The following is a 19,080-nucleotide window of genomic DNA, read 5'->3' as shown; positions in this document are numbered from 1 at the left end:
CCTTTTCTATAAGAGAAACTCCCCTAGCTCTTGACCTTTTTAAAGCTAAATTGCTCCACCCAGGCAACATCTTTATGAATCTCCTTTACACCTTTTCTAGTGTATTTGGTCAGTGCATTGTTTGATTGAAACATGGTATTTTATTTATTTGAGAAGAGGGTGGGATAGTAATAGTATAAAGTGCAGGGAAGGCCAAGAGTTCCAAGAACGCATTCAGGAGAGTGTTCTACAGCTGTATGTTACCATTCCAATGAAAAAGGTGTTGGTGGACCTCATAGACATTGGTCAGTAGGAGAATCTCTGGGGGACAATGATCATATAAGTAGTTGATGGATTTTAAAACTAAGTATGGAGATGATCAGGAGCCAAAAGGTTTACGCATGGAAGCAGGGGTCATGGCTGAGGTACTACAAAATATTTACCTTTATCAAGGTAAGAAAATGCTCTCCAGTCATGGTACAAAAGGAAAGAGTTCAGATAGTTGAAGGGTTTAAATGAGATGAGTTATAATTGGGTAGACTAACTACTGGAGAAGGTCCCAGGGCTCGATGAGAAGAATCCAAGGTTACTGAAACAATGCATGTGAGAATTGCAGAGGTATTTGTCTTAATTTTCATCTTATGCTCAGGTGATACCAGAGGACACTAAAATTGAATATGTTACAACATTGTTCAAAAAAGGGTGGGCTTGAGGGTAAATTTTGTTTAATTAACTTGAGTTTTTGTATTGTATTTGGGGAGGGTTGATGGCAATTGGATGCTGGAGTAGATACCTTTTAATCAACTGTGACAAGTCTGGGGCAGAAGGGATTTGAACCCAGACCTTCTGGCCTAGAGGTAGAGATGCTATCACTGTGCCACAAGAACCTGACTGGGATGCTTAGTATGTTTTAAGCAATACCTTTATAATTGATGTGAATGGTATTGGCCAGAGTTAGTGCCATTTTTTTCCAATTAAATGGTGGCTGAGGAAATGAGGATGGTGTACATTGTGCAGGCAATATTGACTCAGAAACCAAAAACACTCCTTCAATCAATAATCAGGCTATATAATATTTACCTGAATTGAACAGGCCTTGTTTTCATATTTCATCTGAATGAATACACCATTGATCAATGTAGGACTCTTTCAATGCTGCTGGGGAATATCAGTCTGCTTACATTTTTGAATAGAAATTGATGTTGGATTGACTTTAATGCATGAAACCAACTGAATTGAGCTGTCATTGCAGCTTAAAGTAAATAAAAAGATCTGTGCTTGAATCTAGTTGAATTTTCATTTGATAATTACTGTCACTTAAGTCATGACCACTTCTTTGCAATTAATTTGTTTCTTTCAGGTAAAGTATCAATTCGAAAGGAAGATCTGTGCAAGTACAACTGTCAGGATAGCTGGTTTGCACTGCAGCTTGTTGACGCTAACTCTGAAGTTCAGGTACATTCACAAATCTTTCCCTAAATGTCCCTAATCATCATCTAAATATTTCTGAAACTAGCTAAGGTGTGTGGCAAAATAGGAAAGTGTAACTTTTGTTGATTCGATAGTGAAACTCCATAACTTGCTTTCTCATACTTTGTCTGAATGCCAGTTCATTGGATATAACCTAGATTGCGATTGTTAGCAGGCTATTGTTTTCCTGAATGATTTTTCAGCTGAATGTGATTCTTTCCTAACTCAACAGCTACAATTCTGGAACAGAAATAACAAACTTTTAGAAGTCAGCAGGCCAGGCAGCAATTGTGGAAAGAGAAATAGTTAACTCTTCAGTTTGTTCATCTGAACTCAATGTTATGTGCTTGCCAATGGGATTCACTTAAACCATAGCACAATAAAATAGAGAAGCACAATGAGGCCATTCAGCCCATTGAATATCCTCTGCCATTTGATCATGTCTGATGTGTTTCTCATTCCTATTTTTCTGCCTTCTCCCTGTAACCTTTGATCCGCCTTAATAAATAAGAAACTATCATTCTGTCTTAAGTACGCTCAATGATTTGGCCTCCACAGCCTTCTGTGGGAATGAGTTCTGCCTATTCAGCATCCTCTGGCTGAAGAAATTCCTCCTCCTTTCAGTTCTAAGGGGTCATTCCTTCACTCTAAGGCTGTGCCCTCGGGTCCTAACAGAAGAGGAAACATCTTCTCCATGTCCACTCTATCCAGGCCTCTCAGTATTCTTAAAGTTTCAATGAGATTCCCCTCATCCATCTAAACACCATTTGCGTACAGACCCAGAGTTCTCAACCGCTCTTCCTATGACTATCACTTCAATCCAGGGATCGTTCTTGTGAGCTTCCTCTGGATCCACTGCAATGCCAGATATCCTTCCTTGAATTTCGGGTCCAAAACTACTCATAATACTCCAAATTTGGTCTGACCAGAGCTTTATACAATCTGTTTATCCAGCATGTCCCTGCTCATGTTCTAGCCCCCTTGAAAAGAATGTTAATGTTGTCCTTCGAACTGCCAACTGAACCTACATGTTAAGCAAATCCTGATTTTTCAAAGATTTCCTCCATTTGTGAATTGGTCAATGCTTCCATTCTTCCTACAAAAGTGCATAACCTCACCTTTTCCCACATTGCCCACTCTTAGTCTGTCCAGTCCTTCTGCAGTCTCCAACTTTCTCAACGCTACCTTTCCCACCGCCTATTTTTGTCATCTGCAAACGTAACAACAATGCCCTCGATTCCTTTGTCCAGGTTATTAACGTCTAAAGTGATTAGAGTCCTAGAGATGTACAGCACAGAAACCTTTGGTCTAACGTGTTCATGCAAGCCAGATATCCTAAACCAATCTCGTCCCATTTGCCCGTAGCCATCTAAACCCTTCCCATTTATATACCCATCTAGATGACTTTTAAATGTTGTAATTGTACCAGCCTTCACCACTTGCTCTGGTAGCTCATTCCATACACACACCAGCCTCTGAGTGAAAATGCTGCTCTTGGATCCCTTTTTAAATTTTTCCCCTCTCATCCTAAACCTATGCCTTCTAGTTCTGAACTCCCCAACCCAGGGAAAAGTGCTTGTCCATTTAGCCTATCCATGCCCCTCAAGATTTCATAAGCCTCTATAAGGTCACTCCTCAGCCTCCGATGCTCCAGGGAAACAGCCCTAGTCTATTCAGCCTCTCCCTTTAGCACAAATCCTCTAACCCTGGCAACATCCTTGTAAATAATTCCTGAATCCTTTCAAGTTTCACAACGTCCTTCTGATAGGAAGGGGACCAGAAAGGCACATAATGTTCCTAAAGTGGTCTAATCAATGTCCTATACAGCTGCAACATGACCTCCCAACTCATATACTCAATGTTTTGTCCAATAAAGGAAAGCATACCAAATGCCGCCTTCGCTATCCTATTAACCTGAGATACCAATTTGCAGGAACTATGAATTTGCACTCCAAGGTCTCTTTGTTCAGCAACACTCCCGAGGACCTTACCATTAAGTGTATAAGTCCTGCTCAGATCTCCCTTTCCAAACTGCAGCACCTCACATTTATCTAAATTAAACTCCATCTGCCACTCCTCAGACCATTGGCCCATCTGGCCAAGATCCCGTTCTACTCTAAGGTAGCCTCTTCGCTGTCCACTACACCTCCAGTTTTGGTGTCATCTACAAACTTACTAACTACACCTCCTATGTTAACATCCAGATCATTTATATAAATGACAAAAGGCAGTGGATCCAGCACCAATCCTTGTGGCACACCACTGGTCACAGGCCTCCAGTCTGAAAAACAACCCTCCACCGCCACCCTCTGTCTTCTACCTTCAAGCCAGTTCTGTATCAAAATTGCTAGTTCTCTCTGTATTCCATGTGATCTAACCTTGCTAACCAGTCTACCATGAGGACCCTTGTCGAACACCTTACTGAAGTCCCTATAGATCATGTCCAACCCTCTGCCCTCACCAATCCTCTTTGTTACTTTTTCAAAAATCTCAATCAAGTTTGTGGAGACATGATTTCCCATGCACACAACCATGTTGACTATCCCTAATCAGTCCTTGCCTTTCTATATACATGTATATCCCGTCCCTCAGGATTCCCTCCAACAACTTGCCCAACACAGATGTCAGACTCACCAGTCTATAGTTCCCTGGATTGTCCTTACCAGCCTTCTTAAACAGTGGCACCACACCAGTGATGCCAAACTCCAGTATTCCAGGACCTCACCTGTGACTGTCGATGATTTAAAAAAAATCTCAACAAGGGGCCCAGTAATCACTTCCCTAGCTTCCCACTGAGTTCTAGGGTATACTTGATCAGGTCTTGGGGATTTATCCACTTTTCTGCATTTCAAGACATCCAGGCACCACTACCTCTGTAATATGGACATTTTTCAAGATGTCACCATCTATTTCCCATATTCTATATCTTCCATGTCCTTCTCTACAGTAAACACTGATGCAAAATACTCACTCAGTATCTCCTGTGGTTCTACACATGGGCTGCCTTACTGATCTTTGAAGGGCCCTATTCTCTCCCTAGTGACCCTTTTGTCCTTAATATATTTATAAAATCCCTTGGATTCTCCTTAATCCTACAAAGCTTTTCAGCACAAAATCTCTTAACTCCTAGTTGGTGACTTGGGATTTCAACCAGAAAGAGCTTTCTCCTTTTTACTCTGTCTGATTACTTGTAATAAATTTTCTTTGTAATTGCCATACTCCCTAATTTGATATGGCAACAAACTTGGCCATCATTCCACTTTGACAATGGATCACCTTGCGAAGTAGCAGCCATCCTCATTAAATGCAGTTTTTTAAAATTTCTTTGAGCTTGGATCTATTTTTTTGGAAATTGAAATAAAATGTACACTTGGTATTAAAAATAGCAGCTAAATCTCGCATTGTGGCTATTGATCCAAAAGGTGGTGTAGTTTGGGGGTTCTCAAACTGCAATTGCAATCACCCAGTAGGATCACAAGCTCCAAGGCAGCAATGGTGGCTGTGGGACAGAAACCCAGTGTTGTCAGCCTTGCCAAGGGCTATGAGGCCACTCTTGTTTGTGGATGTGAGTTAATTCAACAAATTCTGAAAGTCAATCACTGACACCGGCAGAGCCTGCAAAAACTGTAAGCTATCTTGTTTTTTTTACCTCTTCCTGCTGTCCTGTTCGGTTTTCACTCTGGCCTAGCACTGTGTATGAAACGTTAAAATGCTCACAGCAGAAAACAATTGAGAGTCACTGCTATACTACCAGAATAACAGGAGAATTCCAGTCCCAAGTGATCTTGTTACCCACTCACATTAAATTGGGGCTTTCCTGCTGAGTCATCAAGCTCTGTCTGTCTGCTTGATAAATAATTCTTTTGCTGTTTTCAACTTTTCTTTGAAAGTCACTTTAAGATACTTTAGATTACGTTGAAGTTTTTTCCGTAGCTCCATCACAACCAGTGATATGATTTAAAGCTCCTCCACACTAGTTTCATGTGTTCTGTGGATTCTGTCCCCTGTTGAGTAATATGAACCCTTAGACCCCACACATAATAATATTACTAATGACGGTATCTTTAAAGATGCACATCTTTATGAAACTTCAATGTTTTGTTCTTTCTAACCGTAATCCATTTTTAATTTAATAATTCTAATGGCAAGTCCAGCTGCAATGATGCAGAATTGCAGGTTCTGTATTTGTTATCCTGGTCAGAATCTAAGCAACTACAATACAGATATTTTGCATTACAGTACGTTCATTGGTGAGTGCAATCTACATAATGCTTTGTGCATATCTCAAAGTATTGTATCCTGTTGCCTTTTGTTAAGTTAAAAAGAAAATTAAATGCATATTCTTAGATTCTCCACATCCTGTTTTTCACCTGGGATCTCTATTTTCTACCAAGTTGTGGTTTCATTGTTTGCAGCTATGTATTATGGTTAAGAAAATTACGTGCAATTTTTCCTTCTGTTCAGAATGCCTTTTGATGCTTTCATTGCAGTCATCAGCTCAGTTACAGTTGTCTTGTTGGAAAGCTGCCACTTCATAAACCTTGTGAGCAAATCTTGTAATGTCGTTCATACAGACAAGTAACATCACAAGCTTTTCTCTTGGGTGACAGAAGCACCTCAATAGGACAAAATTATTTCAGCAAAAATGGCTCATTATCAAGATGAGGGCAATCCTGAAGCAAATTTTAATAGCTTGGTATCCTGTCTTTGAGTTTATTGCCCATTAACAATTTACATAATTCTTTGCAACACTCCACTAATCACAGCCTGCCAACTTGCCCCATTTATCCTTACACTTCTTTTCTTACCTTTTTACCCAATCTTCTAAGCATGTTCATGTATAACCCACAGCTCTGTGAGCCCTTGTTTTGTATATTAACCTTGTTTTAGCACCTTATCGAATGCTTTTGGGAAATCCACATGTACTTGTCTACTGGTTCTCCTTTATTTGCATCCTAGCTGCAACCTCAAAAAACCTAATACATTGTCAAATATGGTTTTTCTTTCATAAAACCATGTTAGCCTGTTGCTGTATAGCTGCATGACCCTAATCATTATAGTTTCCTTGGTGTATTGGTAAGAAATCCATAGTAATAGATTCCAGCATTTTCCTAATGACGGCCATACTAAACTGCCTGCAATTCCTCCTTGAATAGCTATGTTGCTAGCTTCCAGTCTGCTGGGACCCCTGTAAAATATAGGGAATTTTGAGAAATTATCGCCAATGCATCCAATCCCTGCAGCTGCCACCTGCAGAAACCTTGGATGTAGGCTTTTGGGATTTATGTAAATTAGTCCTTAGAGTAAGAGAAGGCTGAGGGGCTTGACCCCTTGTAAATTATCTGAACGTCTCTCATTTAGAACAACTAAAGTAGTGTTTATTTGCAGCAACAAATGACGGTGGGTGAAGTCATGTAATCCTACCTTGGCGTTTTGTGTAAATGGGATGTTCAGATGTTCAACTTTGACATGAAGTTTGCTGAAATATTGTCAAATGTAGTAAATTCAGCCCAAATCAATTTAAAGTAGGTTAATAACGGCTTAATTAAAAAAAAACTTGCTTAAAACTGTCCTTTACAGAATCATAGTCACATTTGGAGTACATTAGATCACTGAAGTCCAATTTCATCAGAATATACACTTCAAGTAAAATGTATCTGTTAGATTTGTGTCAGAGGGAAAGAGATTTAGTTTTGGTTGTTCTGGCAGTCTTTGGGTCTATTGAAATGTCAAATTAAAGAAGGAAAGGATATGTGGATTAGATTGTATAAAGACTGCATTTTAAAAAATTTTGGACTGTGGACTGGAAATGCAGACAAGGGATGCTGCCATTATAAGCAGAGAATTTGCAAGGAATTGTTTACATCTTTGTAAAGTAAGTGAAGCAAACATGCATGTGAGAGCATGTTACTTTTTGGGGTCATTGATTCCAGACAAGTTAGTGCCATCTGTTTTGGGTTCAGGGGAATTCAGTGTATGAGGTAAAAACAAGGACTGCAGATGCTGGAAACCAGGTTCTGGATCAGTGGTGCTGGCAGAGCTCAGCAGTTCAGGCAGCATCTCAGGAGCAGCGAAATCGACGTTTCGGGCAAAAGCCCTTCATCAGGAATAAGGGCAGAGAGCCTGAAGCGTGGAGAGATAAGCTGGTGGGGGTGGGGAGAAAGTAGCATAGAGTACAATAGGTGAGTGGGAGAGTGGATTAGGGTGATAGGTCAGGGAGGAGAGGGTGGAGTGGATAGGTGGAAAAGAAGATAGGCAGGTAGGACAAGTCACGGGGACAGTGCTGAGCTGGAAGTTTGGAACTAGGGTGAGGTGGGGGAAGGGGAAATGAGGAAACTGTTGAAGTCCACATTGATGCCCTGGGGTTGAAGTGTTCCGAGGCGGAAGATGAGGCGTTCTTCCTCCAGGCGTCTGGTGGTGAGGGAGCAGCGGTGAAGGAGGCCCAGGACCTCCATGTCCTCAGCAGAGAGGGAGGGAGAGTTGAAATGTTGGGCCACGGGGCGGTGGGGTTGATTGGTGCGGGTGTCCTGGAGATGTTCCTTAAAGCGCTCTGCTAGGAGGCGTCCAGTCTCCCCAATGTAGAGGAGACCGCATCGGATACAATAAATTATATTAGTGGATGTGGAAGGCTCCTTTAGGGCCTTGGATAGAGGTGAGGGAGGAGGTGTGGGCACAGGTTTTACAGTTCCTGCGGTGGCAGGGGAAGATGTTAGGATGGGAGGGTGTGGACCTGACCAGGTGTATGTGCAAGTCTCTGCTTGATTTGGTTGTAAGTTTAGGCAAACCCTGTGAGGGAAATCCAAACAGAAGCAGGAAGAAAGCTCCAGAAGCTGACTGCATCAACATCGCTCACTTTCTGTCTCCTGTTTCTGTACTTTTATTCTCTACAATTTTCTGTCAGACCACAGGGAAAATACATTCGGATACGTTGGAAAAATTAATTTTAAAACTCAAAGGAAAGGAAAGGGAAGGGCCCTGGGCCCAACCAATCCACTAGTGAATTAAAGATAGATTGTCACTGTGCAGATAACATTGTTACCATCAAGTTGAGAGGTTTGCGAAAACAACATAGCTCGTTTTGTGGTATAGATCTGTTTCCCTGATCTTTTTACTTTCCTCACTCTTAATATATCTTTTGTGAGTGGAGGAATTTAAAAGGGAAAAAGTTTAAATGGTATCATCATAAATTAGGTGTACGTTTTTACTTTCTTAAACGACATTTTAAGAAAATAAATTTGATACAATTTTGATAGTTTAATTACATTTTCATATTTTTAGTGACTTGAAACAGTGAGGCTTGATATCAATGCATTCTGCTGGGTGAATCATGACATAGACTTGACATGGGGAGCAACGAACCAGGCTAATGTGCGGGTCGAGTTATCTGTACAGGAGCAAATGATCCCAGTATGGAGAGGTGAATTTCCAAAAACGTGTGAACCATACAAAGAAAAATGGAATTTCTGAACAAAGAATTTTTTTTTGTCCAGTTTCTTCTTAACTCTCTCTGTTGCTTTGTCTGTTTCCTTACCCCTCCCATTCCAGAGAAATATAAATATTTATCAAATTTGTCAGGTTTTTACTGTAACATTGAATTAGAGGAGTTACCCATTTTAGTCAGGAAATGGTAATGTGGGTAAAGTGTGGCATTCCTGCTGCATAGTTCTAACCACAATATTCTCCCTGTGTGTGGTTTGTTGAACCATTATCTAAATTTAGTCAAATAATTATATTTTATAGTAGATGGAAGAGTGGGCAAATATATTAAAGTATTGTTTATTAGAGCTACCATTTGTCTACTGTACTCCATCCTCGAACACCTTATCCATTTGGAGACAAAATGGATTATATTTGTTAAAAACGCACTTGAACAATGTGTCAAGGGTGATGAGCTTTCAACATTTAAGGCACTAAATTTTCTAATTGCCAATGTTAAATAATACCTGGTGGCGAAGACTATGAACATCAGTGTAATAGACTGCGGTACCTTTAGCAATCTACACAATGTTCTTGCTCTCAACTTTGTTTAATTTTGCTTTTGAGAAAATGTATCATTAAAATGATAGTATGACTATTAAGGTTTTATCCAGGCACATACCCTGTTGCAGGAAATATGGTTTAAATTGAACACGTACAAAAGCCATGTTTTATATACACTTTGCATAATATGAATAGCATGTCTGAGTGGGCAAAGACCAGTTTTTAGGATAGCAAGTAATGCGCTTCCTCTTAACTAATTGCATTATTTGAATTAATGCTTGCATCCATTGATTTTGGGAGCCGCAGAAAATGGGGGAGACACTAAACGAGTATTTTGCATCAGTATTTACTGTGGAAAAGGATATGGAAGATAGATGGTGACATCTTGCAAAATGTCATATTACAGAGGAGGAAGTGTTGGATGTCTTGAAATGAATAAAAGTGGATAAATCCCCAGGACCTGATTAGGTGTACCCTAGAACTCCGTGGGAAGCTAGAGAAGGGATTGCTGGGTCTCTTGCTGAGATATTTGTATCATCGATAGTCACAGGTGAGGTGCCGGAAGACTGGAGGTTGGCAAACGTGGTGCCACAATTTAAGAAGGGTGGTAAAGACAAGCCAAGACAAATATAGACCAGTGAGCCTGACATCGGTGGTGGGCAAGTTGTTGGAGGGAATCCTGAGGGACAAGATGTATATGTATTTGGAAAGGCAAGGACTGATTTGGGAGAGTCAATATGGCTTTGTGCGTGGGAAATCATTTCTCACAAACTTGATTGAGTTTTTTTGAGGAAGTAACAAAGAGGATTGATGAGGTCAGAGTGGTAGATGTGATCTATATGGATTTCCGTAAGGCGTTCAACAAGGTTCCCCAGGGGAGACTGATTAGCAAAGTTAGATCTCACGGAATACAGGGAGAACTAGCGATTTGGATACAGAACTGGCTCAAAGGTAGAAGACAGAGGGTGGTGGTGGAGGGTTGTTTTACGGGCTGGAGGCCTGTAACCAGTGGAGTGCCACAAGTATCGGTGCTGGGCCCTCTACTTTTTGTCATTTACATAAATGATTTGGATGCGAGCATAAGTGGTACAGTTAGTAAATTTGCAGATGACACCAAAATTGGAGGTGGAATGGACAGCGAAGAGAGTTACCTCCGATTACAACAGGATCTGGACCAGATGGGCCAATGGTCTGAAAAGTGGCAGATGGAGTTTAATTCAGATTAAATGTGAGGTGCTGCATTTTGGAAAGCAAATCTTAGCAAGACTTGTACACTTGATGGTAAGGTCCTAGGGTGTGTTGCTGAACAAAGAGACCTTGGAGTGCAGGTTCATAGCTCCTTGAAAGTGGAGTCGCAGGTAGATAGGTAGTGAAGGCAGCATTTGGTATGCTTTCCTTTATTGGTCAGAGTATTGAGTACAGGAGTTGGGAGGTCATGTTTCGGCTGTACAGGACATTGGTCAGGCCACTGTTGGAATATTGCATGCAGTTCTGGTCTCCTTCCTATTGGAAAAATGTTGTGAAACTTGAAAGGGTTCAGAAAAGATTTACAAGGATGTTGCCAGGGTTGAAGGATTTGAGCTACAGGGAGACGCTGAACAGGCTGGGGCTGTTTTCCCTGGAGCGTTGGAGGCTGAGGGGTGACCTTAGAGGTTTACAAAATCATGAGGGGCATGGGTTGTATAAATAGACACAGTCTTTTCCCTGGAGTCAGGGAGTCCAGAACTAGAGGGCCTAGGTTTAGGGTGAGAGGGGAAAGATATAAGAGATCTGGGGGACAACGTTTTCACACAGGGTGGTATGTGTATGGAATGAGCTGCCAGAGGATGTGGTGTAGGCTGGTACAATTGCCACATTTAAGAGACATTTGGATGGGTATATGAATAGGAAGAGTTTGGAGGGATATGGGCCAGGTGCTGGCAGGTGGGACTAGATTGGGTTGGGATATCTAGTAGGCATGGACGAGTTGGACCAAAGGGTCTATTTCCATGCTGTACATCTTTAAGATTCTCTATTAGGAAAGCATGAACTGCTTTAGTTCATTCGTTGTGCATTATGTTTGAATATCGGTCTTTTGAGGATAGAGTACTGGAATGTAATCTTTGGAATGCGGGTGTTGAATTCATGATTAGAATTTTCAAGGGAACAGATTATCTGTGTGTCATTTGTATCACCATTATGTTGCTTGCATCAGACCCATCATTAGAAATGATGCTAATCACTTGTTTATCTCCCCACATTGAATGCATTGATTTTTTCCATCTATTCCTGGGTGTGAATGCAGTGTTTAGTTGTGCTGCTGGATTATTTCAAATTATGGGCATGCTGATTTAAATTTCTCACTTTTACTGAATAACGTCAGATGTTGCCTGGCATATGGGTGAATGGTTAGCTTCGTTGCAAGTATTTTTTTTCTCTGGCAGTATCATTCCATTGTGGTAAAGAATGGAATTCTCTGAACTTGACGTCTTGTAGAGGAATTGGTGCCGTATTGTGAGTCAGTGGAAATGAAACTGTCTTGCATAACTCTGTCAACGGCATCAAAATTAAAAACAGCTTGTAAATCCCTCGGTATATGATTACTGGAATATAACATTTTGATTTAAGCAGCTTGAGGTCTTTGTTGACATAACTAAATTCTTGTTTATGTTGCAAGATATAGTTGTGGTAAGATAAGGACCACCATTGTTGTCAGACTGATGAGCTCTTAAAATAGACAAATTTGTGCTAGAACTGTTGTAAGTGGAAATAAAGCCTCCAGTATAGCTTGCTGAGAATGTATGTAGTCTTGAGAATGAGTGTAATATATTCTACTAATTTGCTGATTTTCATTTACAATACAGAGTTGATTAATTCTTTTTAAACATCCAATTATAAGTAGGAATTTCTACTACTTTCTAATAAGGGAAGGCATTCCTGATTTTTTCCTTGTTTTAAAATAAGTGACTTAGAGCCTTCATTATGGTAAGATTTTTGTTTCAAGTTGATTTTATATTGTGCACGTTACTTAGCTGCACCCTATTGAATAAGCAAACCTTATCCTAAGGACATAGTGACAAGGTACCTATACATGTATATGCATTCTGCCATGGGATATGAGAGCTCATTTCAAGAAAGTAGCTGCAAAGATTAATTTGCTGTCTGGGGCTCCATTTCAAAGCAGACCACTGGCTGAATATGGAGACTGTTCACCTTGAAAATAAAAGTGAACACAAACAGGTGAATGTTCATATACCAGTCTTCTGAAAATAGTTGCGTCTGAATACAAGGGCATCTTGATATGGAGAAAATGCAATCCTTGCATTTGTACAAGTTACATTCACAAAATATCTGAAAAGAGCTTTCAGTCAGTGTAGTTATTCTTCTGTAGTCCAGCTTGGTTACTCATTTGCAAATGGCAAACAGTGCAAACAACTGAAGGGGTCGTTATCTGCTGTGATAATGCTCCAGTGATATCAGGCTATAAGTAAATTTTCCATTCCCTACAGTATGAAATAACCCTTTATATTTACAATATCAGGATAGATTATAGCAAAAGCTAAGAATCTCTTTTAATTTTTGTTCGTTAAGTGATATTGATCCTTTTTCCAGTCACATGCACAAGCATGGACTTTGTAAATTGAAGTGCTAAATCTTCTGGTCAGGAAAAGTGGAAAGAAGAAATATTAATTTTGTCATCTACCCTACTTTAATTATTGTTTTTTCCTCTTGTTTTCAAACAGGGAAAAGTTCACTTGGAAGTAAAACTTAATGAACTTATAACAGAGACAGGATCAGTTTGTCAGCAATTGGTAGTACGGTGAGTACAGAATTGAAAGAAGAATGTTTATATTATACCGGAGCACAGTATCCTTCGGTCCTGACCATGTGATCTTACTGATTTACTGTACAGAATCATTAGGGAGTGAGTTTCACCACAAATTCAAACCACCTTTGGGAAGGGGGAGCATGAATCCAGCCATTGGTGTGGCTTTCTGTACACATATTGAAGGATGTAGCTGTTTATACAAGTGAAGGGAATTTAACAATTGATTATGTGATATTTGAATGTTGCATTTTGTTACCCTCTGAGTTTGAGAGGGTAGGTTTACTTGCTTGTGTATTGAGAGTGTGGTTTACTCAAAAACTTAGTCAGAAAAGTGCTGCAGAGCAGAAGGAGGCTATTGATGGATATGAGCCAAATGCTGACAAATGGAACTAGGTCAGATTGGGATGTCTGTTTGGTGTGGATGAGTTGGTCTGGAGGATCTGTTTCCCTGCTGTTTGACTCTATAAATCTATTTGGCTCATCATTTCTGATTTAATTGATTTGACTTTCATTCTTGACACTTGGGGCTTTAGAAGTCATGTTATACCTTTGTTTAAACTGTCAAACTTTCACTGAGACAGTTTTCTTAACGTTAAGATCTCTACTTTCAGTATTCTCCTGTTGGATAGGTTAGACTTAAGCTGAGGACACCTCAGTGGCTACATAACAAAGGTGCAAAGCAATAGGAATGTATTTGTGATGATCAGGTACACCATATTATTTCACCTTCCAATGAAACAAAATAGTTTGCTTTCACAGCATAGGCAACGGTCATGTTTTTTCTACACTAGCACAATAACTACACTTGAAAAGACTTTAACTGTAAAGCACTTTGGGAAGCCTTGAGATGGTGAATGCATATCTGTCACAGCTGAAACTGGTACCTATTGTGCTCTGCAACTTTTCAACTGGGCATTTAAATTAAAAATTTGGAGGCAGAACTTGAGACTGACAGCAGCATTCAGGAAATTCCATTGCAGCAGTCACCTCACCAGCAATGTTGTAAATGAAGTAATGCTGTGCAAATTTGCAAATCTGAAATGCCAGTTTGATAAAATGTAATCATTTATCTTCAGAAAACTTGTGCAACTCTCTTTTGAAATAACCAACTTCAAAAAGTGCATACTGAGCTTGAAATATAATTTTTACAAGCCAAAAACCTTCTGGTCCTGTTGAAACGCTTTAATGTAAACCTTTCTTACCAGGATATGGAAATTATGCTGTACACATCACCATGCAACATGTTTCAGTCCTTATTAGATAGGAAGTAGTCTAGTCTTGTTTTCTCACCCCAGATAGAATAAATTAATTTGTGACCAAGATTTAAATGATAGGAATGCTTTGCAGCAAGGTTATTGTGGTTGTGGTAGTAACCTTATGAGTAGTGTAGATGCTCGTCTAAACAGTGTTCAGTTTTGCAACTGATCTCAAATTTTTCAGAGATGTTCTAAGTTGCTGTTGTTGTGTTGGATAGCATGGCTTTACTTAACATGTTTCTGTTTCTTATCATCGTTAAATATTGACAATTTCCACAGTCAAAAACAGGCTATGACCAGAAAAAAGTTATGAGATGGAGGATGGGAGAAGAGAATTGATATTGTCCTTTAACTCATCTAACCAAATGTACATGATAATGTTTAAGCTTTTTTTTTTGGGGGTATGTTCGTGGGTATAGCTAGAGTCGTGTGTTCAGGTAAGATTTCGAGATTGACCTTCATGTTTCATAAACGTGATGAACCCAAGTGGCATGCTTCCAATTAAGTATTTTTGAAATATAGTCAATGCTATAAAGTAGGAAAGAAAATCTAAGTTCCTTTACTTCAGCTTATGTTTTGGATCAGGCCAGACCCCTCAAAACATTTCAAAATGCTAGCCCAGACCCGAACTTTGCTATTTGATTTTAGGTGTGTACAGTGGATATTCCAGGAGAGAATCAGTTCATTCCTGATGAAGGGCTTTTGCCCAAAACGTTGATTTTCCTGTTCCTTGGATGCTGCCTGACCTGCTGTGCTTTTCCAGCACCACGCTAATCTAGACTCCGATCTCTAGCATCCGCAGTCCTCACTTTTGCCTAACCGTCTGATTCAGTCAGAGGCAATGACTAAGGAAGTGATTGGAACCAGTGGCATGGATAGTCATGTTATTTGAACATACAACTTTGGCTGGAAATTATTGGAAGTCTGATGGTTTGAGATGAACACCTTTGAAATAAGTTGTGGAAATGTTGAACTTGTGTGTTATTCATATTATTTAAAGTTTAAAAAATCACAACCCTGGGTTATAGTCCAACAGGTTTATTTGGAAGCACTAGCTTTCAGAGCGCTCCTCCTTCAGGTGGTTGTGGAATAGGACCATAGCGCACCGAATTTAAAGCAAAAAATTACAGTATCATGCAAGTAAAATGATGTGAAATTGCAGGACATTGTAATTTTTTTTGCTTTAAATTCTGTGTCTTATGGTCCTACTCCATAACCACCTGAAGAAGGAGCAGCACTTGGAAAGCTAGTGCTTCCAAACAAACGTGTTGGACTATAACCTGGTGTTGTGATTTTTAACTTTGTCCACTCCAGTCCAATGTTGGCACCTCCAAATCATATTAATATGGAAGCTGTAAGCACTTTCTTCTACTTTGGACTGAATTCTTTGCAGGCAGCACCATGTTCAATTCCAATTCAACATTTCACTGCTGTTGTTACATCCGTGGTACAGTTCAAGATGGTCCAGATTGAGGTTTCAGATGCACTGAATAATGTTACTAAGTTTGTAGCATTATTTCTAATATATACTTTTGTGATATTTAATACTATCAAAAAAAATTAGAGGTAGCAGAACTGAGTAGCAAGTTGGTGAATGTTTCTCTTTATTCGGCACAAGAGCTTTGGTATATCTCACCAGTTCAAAGAATGATGCCATTTACACTCTGAGAATATATTGTTGTCATTTGAGTAGGTCCCATTCGAGTTTCCATGGAGGAGTTTGATATTGTTCTTAGCGCTAAAGGGATTATTTAGTATGGGGAGAAAGTGGGAGCAGAGTACTGAGTTGGATGATCACCTATGATCAGATTGAATAGAGGAGCAGGTTAGAAAGGCTGAATGGCCTACTCCTCCTATTTTCTTTGTTTCTATTCTCTCTCGCAGTTTCCTAACAACATTTATAGAAAGATAAGCCAGTCGGCACATTGCCATTCAGTATGATCTGGGTAGGAGTGAAAGGAACAGGATGGTCATTATGGGAGACTTTATGTTCCCCAACATTAACTGGAAATGCTATAACTCTAGTACATCGGATGGATCGTTTTTTGTCCAATCTGTGCAGGAGGGTTTCCTGACAGTATGTCAAAGGGCTGACAAGAGGGGAGGCCACACTGGATCTGGTGCTTGGTAATGAACCAAGCCATGGGTTTGATTAGTGGTAGGTGAGCAGTTTGGAGAGAGTGACCATAATTCAGTCACGTTTAGTTTAGTGATGGAAAGGGATAAGTACATGTCACAGGGCAAGAGTTATTGATGGTACAAGGGCAGTTATAATGCGATTAGGCAAGATTTGGGATGCATAGAATGGGGTAGCAAAATGCAGGAGATGGGGACAATCTAAATGTGGAGTTGGTTTAAGGAACAGATATTGCATATTCTTGATAGGTAGGTCCCTGTCAGGCAGGGAGGAAGTGATAAGGTAAGGGAACCTTGGTTTACTAAAGAAATTAAATCTCTTGTTAAGCAGAAGAAGGAGGTTTATGTGACATTGGGACGAGATGGTTTAGATGAGGTGATGGAGAGTTACAGATTACCTAGGAAGGATTTAGAGAGAGAGTTAAGAAGAGCAAAGAGAGGACATAAGCAGTCCTTAGTGGGCAGAATAAAGGAGAACCATAAAGCTCTGTATAGGTATGTGAGGAATAAAAAGGTGACTAGGGTAGAAATAGGGCCAGTCAAATACAGAAGTGGGATGTTGTGTGTGGACCCTGTGGAGATCAGAGAGGTGCTAAATGAATATTTGTCATCTGTTTTCACTCAGGAAAATGAGAATATTGTCAAGGAGAAGAATGAAATGCAGGATATTAGTCTAGAAAAGATCAAGATTAATAAGGAGGAGGTGTCATCAATTGTAGAAGAAGTGAAAGTAGACAAGTTCCCTGGGCTGGATTGGATTTATCTGAAAGATTCTCTGGGAAGTTAGGGAGGAGATGTCAGAGCCTTTGGCTTTGATCTTTGATTCATCATTGTCTACAGGTTTTGTACCGGAGGATTGCAAATGTTGTGCCCTTTTTCAAGAAGGGGAGTAGAGATTACCCAGGTAATTATAGACCAGCAAGCCTTACTTCTGTTACAGGAAAAGTTTTGGAAAGGATTATAAGAGAGGATTTATAATCATCTGGCAAGCAACAATTTGATTGCAGGTAGTTAACATGGCTTCATCAAGGTCAGGTCATAGAACATAGAACATAGAAGGATACAGCGCAGTACAGGCCCTTCGGCCCTCGATGTTGCGCCGACCGAGTCCTACCTAACCTATACTAGCCCAATAACTTCCAAATGCCTATCCAATGCCCGCTTAAATGAACATAAAGAAGGAGAGTTCACCACTGATACGGGCAGGGCATTCCATGAACTCACAACCCGCTGTGTGAAGAATCTACCCCTAACATCTGTCCTATACCTACCACCCCTTAATTTAAAGCTATGTCCCCTAGTAACACCTGACTCCATTAGCGGTAAAAGGTTCTTAGTATCTACCCTATCTAAACCCCTAATCATCTTATACACTTCTATCAGATCTCCCCTAAACCTTCTCTTCTCCAATGAGAACAGCCCCAAGTGCCTCAGCCTTTCCTCATACGATCTTCCTACCATTCCAGGCAACATCCTGGTAAACCTCCTCTGCACTCGTTCTAAAGCTTCCACATCCTTCCTATAGTATGGCGACCAAAACTGCACACAATACTCCAGATGAGGCCTCACCAGAGTCTTATACAACTGCAACATGACCTCAGGACTCCGGAACTCAATTCCTCTGCCAATAAAGCCCAGTACACCATATGCCTTCCTCACAGCACTATTTACCTGGGTGGCAACTTTCAGAGATCTGTGTACATAGACACCAAGATCCCTCTGCTCATCTACACTACCAAGTAGCCTACCATTAGCCCAGTAATCCATCATCTTGTTATTCCTACCAAAGTGAACGACTTCGCACTTAGCTACATTGAATTCCATTTGCCACATTTCCGCCCAGCTCTGCAACTTATCTATATCCCGCTGTAACCTACCACTTCCTTCCTCACTATCCACAACTCCACCGACTTTCGTGTCATCCGCAAACTTGCTTACCCAGCTTTCAAGTCCTTCCTCTAGATCATTTATAAAGATAACAAAAAGCAATGGTCCCAAAACAGATCCTTGTGGTACACCGCTAGTAACTGCGCTCCAAGATGAACATAATCCATCAACTACTACCCTCTGTCTCCTTCCAGCCAGCCAATTCCTAATCCAAACCTCTAATGTATCCTCAATGCCATACCTCTGAAGTTTTAGCATTAGCCTACCATGGGGAACCTTATCGAACGCCTTACTAAAATCCATATACACAACATCTACTGCTTTACCCTCATCCACTTCCTTAGTCACCTTCTCAAAGAACTCAATAAGGTTTGTGAGGCACGACCTGCCCTTCACAAAACCATGCTGGCTATCCCTGATCACGTTATTCCTACCCAGATGTTCATAAATCTTATCCCTTACCATTCTCTCTAAGACTTTGCCCACCACTGAAGTCAGACTCACTGGCCTATAGTTACTAGGGCTATCCCTACTCCCTTTCTTGAATAATGGGACCACATTCGC

General features: G+C 40.3%; 1 protein-coding gene across 1 annotated transcript in view; it reads left to right on the top strand.

Moving 5' to 3' along the window:
* Positions 1-19,080, top strand: part of rasa2 (RAS p21 protein activator 2) — a 192,470-nt gene that overhangs the window by 87,208 nt on the left and 86,182 nt on the right. The window contains exons 4-5 of the mRNA XM_060834481.1: positions 1,340-1,434; positions 13,152-13,228. Of these exons, the coding sequence (XP_060690464.1) occupies positions 1,340-1,434; positions 13,152-13,228 (172 nt within the window). The remainder of the gene's footprint in view (positions 1-1,339; positions 1,435-13,151; positions 13,229-19,080) is intronic.

The sequence above is a fragment of the Hemiscyllium ocellatum genome, chromosome 13 (assembly GCF_020745735.1).
Source record: "Hemiscyllium ocellatum isolate sHemOce1 chromosome 13, sHemOce1.pat.X.cur, whole genome shotgun sequence".
Classification (NCBI taxonomy): domain Eukaryota; kingdom Metazoa; phylum Chordata; class Chondrichthyes; order Orectolobiformes; family Hemiscylliidae; genus Hemiscyllium; species Hemiscyllium ocellatum.
Note: the sequence above shows the minus strand (reverse complement) of the source record. Positions and strands in the feature narration are given on the sequence as shown.